This window comes from Botryllus schlosseri, chromosome 14 (genome assembly GCF_051294905.1).
Source record: "Botryllus schlosseri isolate E-star chromosome 14, Bs_hap1, whole genome shotgun sequence".
In the NCBI taxonomy this organism is placed as follows: Eukaryota; Metazoa; Chordata; class Ascidiacea; order Stolidobranchia; family Styelidae; genus Botryllus; species Botryllus schlosseri.
In genome coordinates, this window is record NC_137249.1 from 9,120,640 (window position 1) to 9,134,237 (window position 13,598).

General features: G+C 40.9%; 1 protein-coding gene across 1 annotated transcript; it reads left to right on the top strand.

Moving 5' to 3' along the window:
* The first annotated feature begins 583 nt into the window (after positions 1–583).
* Positions 584–8,613, top strand: LOC145454918 (latrophilin-like protein LAT-2). The gene is made up of 7 exons (XM_080332851.1): positions 584–1,315; positions 1,376–1,456; positions 3,654–3,725; positions 4,495–4,554; positions 4,620–5,501; positions 6,448–7,031; positions 8,357–8,613. Exons 1-7 carry the CDS (start codon positions 1,126–1,128, stop codon positions 8,402–8,404), a joined length of 1,917 nt encoding a protein of 638 aa, XP_080188977.1. The 5' UTR covers positions 584–1,125; the 3' UTR covers positions 8,405–8,613.
* Positions 8,614–13,598: the final 4,985 nt, after the last annotated feature.

Genomic DNA, 13,598 nt, shown 5'->3' on the forward strand with positions numbered 1-13,598 from the left:
CAGCTGCCGGACTTGTAGCAAGGCCCACTTCTAGGCTTTTGTAAGACACGGCTTGCACGGATGAGATGGCCAGGAGGAGCCTAGATAATCCTCCAACACTTCGGTATAAATTTTCTAGTCGACCTCGGTCGGACTCGAACCCGCAACCCATCGATGTTGCAATCGTGGATTAAACCACCATGCTATCTCGCTAGCCATGCGTAAATCGTGTGTTTCGTTTGCCTCAAATTCCGTCTCTGTGTCAAAAGCACAGTCGCACACCTGTATCTATGTCGAGGAAGTGAATTGCCTTACCACCGCAATAACCGTGAAATCATGACAATGGAACTTAATAACGTTGTGACTAAACTAAGTTTAAACCTGAAATATGATGTTGTGATGTTATGATGGCTGCTGTGCAATGTGGATTCGCAATATAAGTCAACACATGTTGGAAGACTAAAAGATGGATGCTGCATTCAGGGATATCTAGGAGTTTCAAAATATCCCTGGCTGCATTGCTGCCGAACAAAAGCGACCAAGACGGAAGCCTGTGTCCGATTGAAAGAACAAGTAGCATAGGCTACTTTTAGTTGCTATCATGCTGCGTTTTGATAGCTGTAGGCTGGGCCATACTAATAAGTGTGCTAATTGGGTTGCTTTGTTTTGTAATGTAATGTTTATTGATTATTATTTTTATAAAATAGATGTGTAAATGGCAAACTACAGCGCTGGTATATTCTGTGAGGATTAAAACCCCGATCGTGCCATGATTAACTTCCTGGTGCAAAGTGGCGAGTGATACAGAAATTTATCACGTCAGAGATTACGCTTGAAAAAGCTTTACACAGTTTGATCACAAGTACCGTACGCTTTAGTTCCTGTATTTCGGCTTGAATTGTACAGTACGATTCTAGTTAGGATATGAGTTGATAACCAACTTTGGCAATGTCGGATGAACTTGTCGCCATAGACATTGATGAATGAATGGAGATTGCGTGAAACATATTGTTCTCTGTGCTAAGCCTAATATAGTATAAGTAATTGGTATACAGCAGGCAAGCTATTGCATATGCGAAACGAAACCAGAAAATTGTTAAACAAATTATATCCTCCCTGTCGCTTTTGCTATCATTACCAAGAAGGATGCGTAGTCGGTATATAGTAGACATTACTTCTTGTTATAAATTGTTTGGCGTTACTAGACCAGTGGGAGCGGAAGAGACACTGAAAAGCTATTCCGTGCTTTCAATGAAGCCCACATTTCTTGCGTTTGTCGGCATCTTTTATGTCACTGGTCTACTGCAGCCGGCTTTCTGTCAACGGTCTTCGAATGGTAAGAGATATATTACCTCATTTACGTGGAATAATAATCCAGGTGTTTGATCAACATTAGGTACTGTTAACTGCACGCTTAACAAGAACATCACTGACTCTAACTCGTGTACTGCCAAATTGCTGGATGCGTTTAAATCAGGTACCGTACATATATCGTTATCTATTTCCGTCTCTTCTTTGTTCCAGTGTGATTGTTGAAATAGCATAAGACTGAATTTATTTGATTCAGTTGGTGAAATTGAGGTTATCAAGTGCTTGATCGACAATTAGTGCAATATCGAAACTAGAGTTGATTACGATTGTAACTTACAGCGGCAGCATTACCATCAATCAGCGTATAAAAAGTTAAATATAACTGTATGTAATGCAAGAGAGTCAAATGTTTATTTTTATGAGAGCCAAACACGTTGAAGTACGCCCCGGATACAGATATATAGATGGCATATCGACTATGATGCCTATGCATAGGCTCTACCAGGAAGAAAACTTTGAGGCGAAAACCAGTGAAAACTTTCTTAACGTCGCCGGTCCATGGTGACGTAATGAACACAGTTGATTGACAATGTCAAAATGTAAAATAGAGGACAGAGGCTCCTAACTCACCCCGCTCTACGCTACCTGGGTTGTCACTTCCGCTTGTATCTGAATCGTCCTCATAGAAAAGTTTCTATTATATTGGTTCCGCTACCTGGAACGCTCTACCAGTAGACCTCGGAGATTTGCCCGATGACCTATTTAAAAAGCGTTATCGGAAATATATATCAGATAAGTATAGCCTACTGATTAAATGCCGATATTGCAATTACTATCTTGTGTTGTAAAGTACCGTGAAATCTGTACTATGGACTCAGTCCTGCACTGCAGTTTCGGAACTGTGATGTTTATAGCTCGTTGTATCCTTGTTAATTTTTTTTCTCTACATTTCCTGTAGTTTTTTTTATATATATTTTCATTTGTAATGCGCCATTGATTGCAATGTGTATGCTCCTACAGGTGGCGACTGTGTACTAAGGTCTTGCGGCCTCTCGTCGTCATCCTGGTCCGTACCGGATTTTCGCTGGTGTGACAAATACAATGATTGATTGATTGACCTGGGTATTTTAGAACCTGTCATTTCTAGTACCATGTGGAATCACAGGCTCCTTACCTAGCGTCTAAAATCGAAGGATATCACACCCTTCAAATCACTAATTCGCGCATATCGTTGCTCTGAAATCAAAGTAGCTGATGCCAATTTTACACATTTTTAGAAAATTTTCTTTCCTCTCTCCGATATCTCGGCCCTTGGTTAACTTTGAAACAATGTGTAAAACATAAACATGACCAATATATGGCCGAAAAAATATGAAAATTTTATCAGTCCACTAGCTACCTAATATCTTTCACGGTCCAACGGTCCTTAAGCGACCTTCACATATGTCTTGTTTCCCTGATGTTCCCTGATGCTGTGTTATATTGACGTGTTACTATCATGAGGTATATATCAAGATTGGAAGACGATCATTCGCGTACCATCGTCACAACCTCGTGATTTACGTCACGATATCAATCCATTGTGAACGCAAGTACAAACAGAGGCATTGCAATTGACCCGGCAATAACCCGAGCACTTCCCTGAAATATTTAACTGGAGAAATATGCCATAAACCAAGGGCGGGCAACATATACGGCCCGCGACTGGATTTTGAGCGACCCGCAAAGAGTTTCACCTCCAAGTGAAATTATAATCTGAAAGTACCGACAAATTTTCTGCATCACTGAATGAATTCAAGTTTGCCAACCTGAGAAAGATGAATATGAAACTACTTCTTCTGTTCGGGTCTGCGTACGCTTGCGAGCAAATTTTTCCGACCATGAACATTAACAAGACAAGGCTGTGTTTCAATAAAACTGATGTCCACTTGTCTACATCCGACATGCAGTTAGAGTTCAATGAACTTGTTGACAACTGATAGGCCGCAGATGTCTAATTGACTTCAATGCTATTGAAGTACATTCATTATAGGTTATTATATTCATAAAATACTGTTTTAGTCTCTATGCTTTAAACTTAATGTTTACATTGAATACGTTTTATTCCTTGTATAGCTGGATGAATACGAAAATAATGTATCGATTCTGTAATCCGGCCCGCCAGGTAATTAATTTTCCCCATATCAGGCCCGCCGAGCGGAGAAGTTGCGCGCCCCTATGCTATAATCACCATACAGATACATACAGCCCCGTGCCCTTGAAAGTGTTCTGTGGCGGCGTTCATACCAATTGGCAATATCCAATGGGTAGTCTAATACTCGCTAACTATACTGAAATCCTAATTCAACCCATATGATTTTCAGGAGCCAATTCGAGTGAAACACCATGCCAATGGTGTTACTGGAACTGGAACTTGACATTTCACAACGTCTCAGGTACTGGTCGTTGCATTTCGGGCAGCCTTATACACAGAGTTTCTTCAGCAGATGGATACATTTACAAGAAATCAATAATAAGCGAAATGCATATCAGAATGTTTACTCGCATATTCATACTGCGTCCACAAGGAATGGCTGCAATGATGCTATATATGCTGTATGTGTACTGTACGTACACTGTATAGGCGCGGACGGTATATTTCCGTTATACGATTTCAGTCCAATTGGCCTGTATATAGAGTTGCATTTAAACAATGTCCTTTTTTCAAAAAAAAACGTTTTTTTCAAGTTGTAAAATCATGCCATAATTGTGTAAATACTTTCCAAAAAACATGTTGTATGAGCATACGGACAATTACTACCCGATATATAGCCGACGGTGTGGGATGGTTGGAGCCCTCAAAATAGTCGGTTCAACAGCTATAGTACGTAGATATTTCGTCAAAGGAGCTATATTTACCCTGTTATTTCAATTGTCAATGTCATTCCACTATGACGTCACAATTGAATATTCGTAACGTCATGGATAAAAAACACAATAAAAACATGTTTTAAACAAGGGCCTTGTTTTAAGCATGTCTGTTTTAAATACAACCCTATCTGTATCAAATCGACGATTTTTGGCTACATCTGACACTTTGGAGGATGTGAATTTTCTCAATGCATATCGTTGTGATCATGACTCGGCAAGCCCACCGGGGGACCGATTATTCTGTTTGCGGGTATTGCTACGAATTTGAATGTGGGGAAAATCTATGTATTTCAGAAATAACCTGCGAATCGAATTGGATAGTGCATTACGTGTTCAGTGCAGCATCATTCCGAGGTAACTGACTGAATTATGCCCCTGAACAAAATCACAATCACCGCTTCTTTGTATACAACGGATAGATGTGGCTGAGTTCAAGTTGGAAAATGAGCAACAGCACATGAGAACGAAGTCGATCCTACAAGAGATCTCCGTTTCGAACATTTCGTCGTGTTATGAATCCGGATACGCAAACGAAGGCTGTGTTTTAACACCGAGGATGAGCGATTTCAGTGAGGCATCATCGTGGGTGAGAGTAAAATTTCGGCAGAAGGATCTCGATGATCAGCGAGCTGCTGTCGCTGCCGTCGGAACCGCGTCCAATAAAAAACGCGTGAGGATTATGAATTTCGCCAGCAATATTGGGAATGAATTTCGGTTCGGATGGAACGCGCCTATCGTGTTCGCTGTCGTGCACGGCCGCAATGAATCAACACCACAGGTCACTATTGAGATAGAGCAGGTCCACCCAATCGAATACATCGATTCGTCGATACGAATACTCAACGTGACGCCGGTGTGCGCTTTCTTCAACACGACCTACGACGCATGGGATTCATCAGTTTGTACTACGAAGGAAATATCGGCCGAGAGGATAGAATGCTCGTGTCATCACAACAGCGCATTCGCTGTTATATTCGCCCTGAAGACAATCGAAGTAGACAGTATTGTGACGCACATCTCTATGGTCTGCGAAATCGTGTCCGTTATCGCGTGTTTCGTCACTGTTGTTGTCTTGATACTATACCGTCGAAAAATGAGGAATTTCGACCGCGTGCTTGTTCAAATCAACCTATGCACATCACTGGCGATGGCCCATGTATTTTTAATGCTGTCCGGAGTGGCCCACGCCAGCAAAAATCTTCTGTTCTGCCAAGCTATCATCGTCGCATCTCACTTCTTCTTGATGACATCGGCAGTCTTCATGGTGATGGAAGGCGCACTCATGCTTATGAAGGTTTTAAGTAAGTTCTTTCATATACTTTAATTACGCGGTAGAAATCATAATTTTAGAAATCCATAGGTATATATATTCTCAGGCACTGAGATCCTGTTGCCTTCTTCCCTTACATGTTAAACCATGTTCGAGTAGGCAATACGATCGGGCGACTTCGGAGAGCTTTCGAGCATAGGATAATTTCCCCGTGTTATAGTGCTTAAATATAACTAATATGCCAATACCTAACATTGGCTAAGCAATTACATGCAATGTTCCTGTTTTGAGATGCATTCAATATATTCGGCCGCGCTCGTCAAAATTTAGATTTGATTACAACATTATTTAGCGACATTGTATACAGCTTGTGGAATAATTATAACATACTCGAACGTAAAGGAGAATAAGTTCCATTGCTATTATCAAGATCTACCTTTCGCTGACTTTTCGCATCGTAACCACTCATAAGCTGTCGCAAGAATTTTCAGTCGAATTTGAGTTGGCCTAATAAGCAATGTAGAGATGAATGGATACAGAGAGATTAAGTAAGGTTGTGATAGCGATTTCAATACACGAGTACTATAAGTAGAAGTATAGAAAAAGTGGTGACAGAAAACTACTCAAGAAAGTGGTGTGAACTATGAACTAGTAGATTGAGGCGAAGCTTCTCAGTCAGGCAATCGCCGGTGACGCAATTCAGTCTTGCAAGGTGTTGTTGTGAAAAACTACTTTCTGGTTGTCAACTTCTGTAAAATATAAATAGTTTGGCCTCAGACACTGATGAAGTTGAAGTAGAAACTATTTGAATATATAACTGCTTGGTTATGTAATGCAAGCAGAACCTATCTAAGTACTCCAAAAATACCTCGCTATTATATACTGGCCACATTCGCATGTATATAGCATATTGTATAGCATATTGTAATATATGTATACAATACATGAAGGGTGAGCATTTATTTGTTACTCTGCAGTTCCGAATTTCGGCGGATCGTTACATACCAAGAGGCGGCGTGTCCTTGGTTTTGTGATTGGATGGATATTACCCGCTGTATACGTTGCTGTATGTGCTGTAATCGGGTTCTACGATGGCAGCTACGGAAATTATGACGGCTACACCGGGAGATACGACGTGTGTTGGATTGTAGGCCATATGAATTTGGTCGTGATCGTTCCCATTTCTGTGGCGCTACTCATCAACATTTTTATTCTGATACGCCTCGCCGCAGTTGTCACAAATTTAAGCAGAAGAGCTGAGGAATTCAAACCGTCGAACGAACGCGATCACAACTCACTCACGCACGCTGGAACGGCCCTGAAAGCGGTGGCCATTCTTTCGCCGATTCTTGGAATCCCTTTCATATTGGGATACCTTATCAATACCGGGCCCCCTACCGATGCGGTGTTTGCGTCGATTCACGTGATTGTCAACGGATGTCAAGGGATATTTATATTCTTGCACTACGTAGTTTTCAACTCGGACATGAAGTCAAACATTAAAAGATCGTGGAACGTGGTGAAATCGGATGTTGTGATTTTGCAGCCGATTGCATATTTCGTGAGTTATGAGACGTTGATATCAGTTTCGAACTGCGTAATTTGTCGATACCCTCGTTGGCAATATTGCAGCTCTTTCCCAATTTAGTTCATATCCTACTATTATGATCATGCCAAGACGCATGGTCGGCAACCTACCGCGAACTGTTTGTTCGCTCTTGTCACAGACGTAAATTTTGTTTGGCTACATTAAAGAGGCTACATTAAAGAGGCGATGGGGAGCGAACATGTTAGGACGTCCAGTGAGATATATTTAATTAAAAAACGGCCAAAAATGCACGAGAATGCGGCTTATTCTGATTATGATGCGAAAAAGGTCAACTCCATGGAAAGTAGACGCAGAGACAGGTTTTCCTAGCACCTGCAACCTCGGAAAATGACCTTTTTTAATGGATTCACCACCGATCAGAGTTAAATGAATAAATTTCCCGTTTATATGTCCTCTTTTCGGAATCCGTGAATATGAGGGTAGAAAATTTGTCTCAAGTTTGATGGGGGGCGATGTGTCGAAAGAAGTTGGGAACCACTGGCGTACACACTCAGCTCAGAGATTGGTGGAAAATGTAACAAGTGGTGCGCACAGGCGAAAACGCCAATGCGAAACCGTTTTACGCAAATTACTTAGACAATATAATAGTCACACAAACAACCTAATGCAAATATGTGTGGTAAACTGGTTATACTGCTGAAGAATAACTTCCTGACTCAAACGGTCCCTGGCCTGCGTAGAAACCCGAATCGCGATTGCATTATATATAGAACCATATTCCAACGTCCGCGTTTACAGTTAAATCTCATGAAATAGAAATATAGTAACTTCTATCGTCGCAATCCACAAGTTAGAGCCACTGCGTCATCGCTTTATAGCTGTGTTCAATCGGCGAATCGTTGACTATTGACAATTCCATTGTTTTCAAATATATTTGTTGCTAGGATGGACCGTAATATTATGAATATAGGCTTGATAATGAAGCATTCCAGAGCTAAAGTAAGGTATACGTTTGAATGTATTATTTTGGCATCGTTTGGGTGGTCTGTTTCGCAAACGATCAATATCCGAAAGTCATGCTGTATCTAAACATTCACGCATTGTTGATTTATATATGCATCATATTCAGTAAATATTTGCGATCCTCTTCCCTTGTCAATATAATGACACACTAGTATCGAATGACTTCCTTATTTTAGCTAACTGGACTACGAATAGATATTATAGGCTATATATATTTATGTATTCAATATATGCGTTCTGTACGCAGTCTACATTTCTTATCCTGTCCATTCCTACACGATTCCGTAATATTTATTTCATCTTTGTATTTTTAGACCAATAGCAACCAAACTGATTCAACGAGCGACTTGAAGTTTGAGTGATGGAATTCTCAGTACTCGGAAAGCTTTTGCAATGACAATTGTGCACCTTTACAACGAATCCAGATTGGACGTGTATATAATTGTGAATTAGCCTACATTCAAACAATATTTATACTGAACTTCGAATGGTTTTCTCTTTATTGTATTATTTTGCACTGAATAATCACATGCGATCACCGTTAATATTAAGTAATTCTCTTGAACCATCATGCTTGAACGTCGAACGAATTAGAACAATACGTCTCTGATCAGCGAGAAGTGCGAACGAAATTTATATGTTTGCCATCAGCCTTCTCGGAGTCCGTGTTTTGAGATGTATCATATTGCAAGTTGTGATTGAAGATGTGTGCAGGTTTGTTTGTTATTATTATTGACACAACAACAGTGGCGCTTCTCGACTATTAACGTCATATGCACCACGACAGTAACTCGTGCAATATTTATTGCCATTGCTTTTCGTAATCTTCCCGGCGACTTTTCACACTGCCACTCTTTCATCATCGGCCTCCCTCGCTTGTCATGCGCCCGTATCTTCGTCTCTATACTGCCGACTTATTGGCTCGACTCACCTTCACTCTGGGCTTTTCACTGAGGGTAGCAATGAAGAGTCCAGATAAACCTCCGACACAAAAGAAGTTAGGCAAAACTGGGGTTCGAACCCACTTCAATTGGTGTCGGGGGGATGGCGGCACTCGCTTCCCAGGTGTCCAGGTAATTTCACACCTAAACTTAAATTGTCGGACTCAAACGTGTACGTACATCAAGGCACGAGGTATTATATCTGAATCGACTTGTGATGCATGCGGCGGAGTGTTCAAAAATAAATCTTTTTAGTCAAATTTGTGGCTACTTGTTAAAATTGTAAGGTTCCCAAAAAACGCTGCCTATACCAAACTTAATTCCAATCAGTGTTAGCATTGCTATGAGAGGAGAAACTATTGTATTCATTTAATAATAATAATAATAATAAAAATAAATTTCTTTCCAAATTTTACTGGCTATCAGTGTTATGGCATTAAGTCACTATACTTTCGATTCACAAATCATATCGAGACATTGAATATTTTGACCCCGGACAAGTCCTTGTCCAGCGGCATATGCCCATCATGAACTCATAGTACACATGCGCGCGTATACAGGCCTCTGTATGACTCGCACACACGTAGAACTGCTAACTACGTTGGAAACTGACATCCAAATAGGTGATAGTATACACTGGAAACATCAGAAAGTTGTAACATATATTGATATGATGCAATACTTAACCCATACCTACACATCCATGCGATACAATTTAAGCTTGCACCTATTGTTGACGAGTAATAAAAATGTATATCAGTCCGATTGATAGGAGCAGCTGAGCACTCTATAGCAGTGCTCTTCAACCGTTTTTCGTCGTGGTATACACCCTTTTAACGTTTACTCGAAACTCGTACATCCCTGACCACATGACACGTTACGTAGATAGCAGGAGCGGCCTACCCGATGCCCGAGAAAGTTTTGAGTGGCTCGCGGGTAATATTTCGAAATTACTCATATCATTGCCCAGGTGATCAACAGTGAAAAAATTCTCACCTTCACGCAGCTAGGTCACTCACATTAACTGTTATCTTGACATATGTTACCTATTTTAAAGCGTACTATAACAAGTTTTGTTTTTACCGTTACCTGTTTACCGGCCCGACCCTATAGGATGATTAAAAAATGTGTTACCGTTCAAGTGGCCCGCGCAATGTTTCGTAAATTTCATGTGGCTCTGTGACCGGAAAGGTTCGCCACTCCTGATATACGGTTACATTCCATACTTTGCCATAAGTTTCTAACTGTAGCAGCAGAACATTCCTGCACGCTTACTATATATGCACCATAATCGCGAGTACAAATGCTAGGAAAAGTTAACCAGATTCCTATTCTAGTCGCGCACAGGGAGAAACTTTTTTCACCTGGAAAATTAATTTCGTCGATAATATTGGATGTTTTATTACTGTCAAATATTTATCTTAGCTAATGGAGAGGGTGTCTTCGAAATTTTGGCACAAAATTAAAGATGATTAAGCTTCAGGTTTTTCTTCATCACTTTGTTGTAGACAAAATCACATATTTGGGGACCAATTCGATGATTAAAATTGCATGTTGGCGGCCGCCAACACATCACGCTAATTAAATTATGTGTGGAGGGTCGCACATTGGTTAACGGCTGCATGCGATCGTTTTCTTATGCAGGTTGACCACCGCAGGCCAGTTGAAATAAGTAAGAGTAAGGCAGCAACGTATTGGAAATGATAAATACTAATCAGCGCTCGAGGTCACCTGACCACCATCTAGCACAGTGAATTTCAAACTCGACCCTCGAGACCCTCTGACTACGCCCCTGCAATTATCTTGCCTATACACTGTGCTATTAAGCATCTCGGAGGAACTACCAATTCTAAACGTCTGAGCTCTCGCGTTGTTTTCCTCGTGAATCATTACAGACCGACCAGACATAGCAAGCTTAACACATGTCATCTCCATCCTGTTCTACTTCGAAATGAACCAGTCCTTTACCAACTTTTAAATCAATGGTCTCATCGGAACACGCGGCTCGCGAGAACATTTTGTGCGGCCCGCGAGTACGGCATTATAGATTTTCAAGTATTCGACAATATATTCAACTGCCACATATCTTTTTTAGTTAGTAAATAGTTCACAAAATATTTCGAAGTATAAGTAGAAGTAACGAAAAAATATCTGCTTGAGTAAGTACCAGAAGTAGAGGAAAACTACTCAAGTACTTCGAAAAAGTATAAGTACTTCGTTATAGTCCAACTCTGCTAGTTCACTACATCTCATCAGAGTCGGATGAAAAGTTTCATGTATAGCTTACATATAATTCGATAATATGAATATATATATATATTTTTGTGGCAGCTTACTAAGTTCTGTTTTGGTCGTGATGATACATATGCGTGGAATGTGTTTAGTCCCATATAGAATTAAATAGTATATTCATATTGAAATGAACCCGAATATTTTCGGCTGACACTCGTCAGGGGTAATCGTCAGCAACTAGTAGAGAATTGGAAAGAACATTGTATATCAACAATCGTATCACAAAATATGACGTCACCAGCATGAAATTTCGAATGAGAGAGCGTTCAATGTACTATTTTTAGGTGATACACGAACTCCTTTTGTTGACAGAGTTTTGGTTGGTGTATTTTGATAAAAGTTGATTCCAAGGCACACAAATGGAATTGTGAACGGCCTCGACCTACGATTCGAAATCGGTCGTCTCGATAATTATTCGCACAAATCGGATTATCCAACAGATGTTTGCCGATGGCAGAATTAATTGCCTTTGATCGATCAGCATCAATCTTAAGTGGATGAGTTAAGGGTGAGCTTTTCACATCGCGTGACGCACGTGTTCTGATAAATCTGGGGACATGTTGGTTTATGCGGTCCTGCAGACGTCTTGACGTTCTTCCCACGATAGCCACAATCACAGTGGCACCTATATTCGTACACTACATTACTTTGTTGAAGTGCAGGAAGCACGTCTTTGCGTGTTGAAGGGAGCAGTTGTGTTGTTGTAAAAATCACATTGGTTTTGACTGTATCGTAACATTTACCGACAGCAGAAATCAATTGTTTTTCAAAGCGGGTGGAAATGGGGCCAATCCAAGGTAGATGGATATAAACATCTTTTATTGTTCGTGCGGGGGGCTCTGTTCGTCAGGGCCGTAACAGCACTTCGTCAGGCCCCCCCAAAAAAACTTTGGTCTTGGGCCCCCGATAGGGTTATAGACTGAACTTCTGGGGGGCTTCGCCCCCCAGACCCCCCCTCCGGCGATACACTCTTTACCACTATTCATTTTAAACTTTGGGACTTTGTTTAGTGAATCAGTTTTTGTCGCCTAAGCGCGCGAAGCGCGGAAAATTTATGATTTCATCAGTCAGTATGATCGGGAATTGCGTATTTGGTATCAATTTTTATCTTCTCTCTGCTGACGTAATCAGATTTGCCGGTAGAGCTGAGTGAGGTGTGTTTGAAAAGGTAGGACCACTCAATAATAATTAAACAGCACCTCATCAGGCACCCATCACGTTGTTCGCGTTTGTCACGAAATTATCTGTACTGTATTGTGAGCCGAGCGAAAGCGAGGCGCGAAAATTTTCGATAATTTATGATAAAATCGGTTAATCAGATCGGTGATTGCATATATATATTATGCTATCAATTTATTGTCCTCTCTATTCACTTAATTAGATTTACCGGTTGAGCTGAGTGAAGTGTCTTGAAAACGGGAGGGCCCGTAAATATTGATTAAACATCTTCGGGCGGGCGGACCCGTTGATATGACTTCGTTATGGTGTTATTTCGTGACTTCCAGTCTGCTATATCAAAAAATATAGAATCGCCCAAACGTAGGCTTCTAAACTAAGAGACGCACACGATTTCAAATTGGTATTTCTTCACTGGCATAAAATTTTCCCCAGCGGGATGGTAATTGTCTCGTGAGGTTCAGATTGCAAAGACAGGAACATTCGGCGCCAGTCATTCAGGAGCCTATGGACAATTAAACCTATATGTATTTTGTATAGCCTATATAACGAAGTTTTCGGTCTGCATAAGGGCATAGACCTTTTCGGCCAAACTTTTCTCGCTACCGATCGTTCTGGCACACTTCTTGGAGTCGCATGTTATATGGCCTAAAACTTGATTGTATGTCTTGGTGGGCCGTGGCGCGGTAATGGCCCAATATCCAATAATATAGAAAAATGGCTGCTTGAATTCGCGCGCAGCGCGAAAAAACTTTGAAAAATTTGCATAAATTTTCAAAAAATACGCTATGATTTATGCTAATTCACGAAATAATTTTGGGCCCCCTTCGAGCTCGGCCCCCCCCCAATTGGGGGGTTTGGGGTGCGGCAGTTACGGTGCTGCTGTTCGTTTTTCTGCGTTGAATTGCGTTAATTTCCTCTCCATGCCGCGGCTGATGACGTGTTCAGGGTAACCGTTATCAAGTAAGATTTTTCGGATGTAGTCAAGTTCTAAACTCAGTTTGTTACCCGAACATATCATCAACGCTCTATGCACGAGTGTGCCTATGAGGTTAATTTTTCTGCGCCGAGGACTAAATGAATTCCAGCGAAGGTATTGGCCTGTGAATGTCGGTTTTCTGAAAACAGACGTTTCAAATTTGTTGGT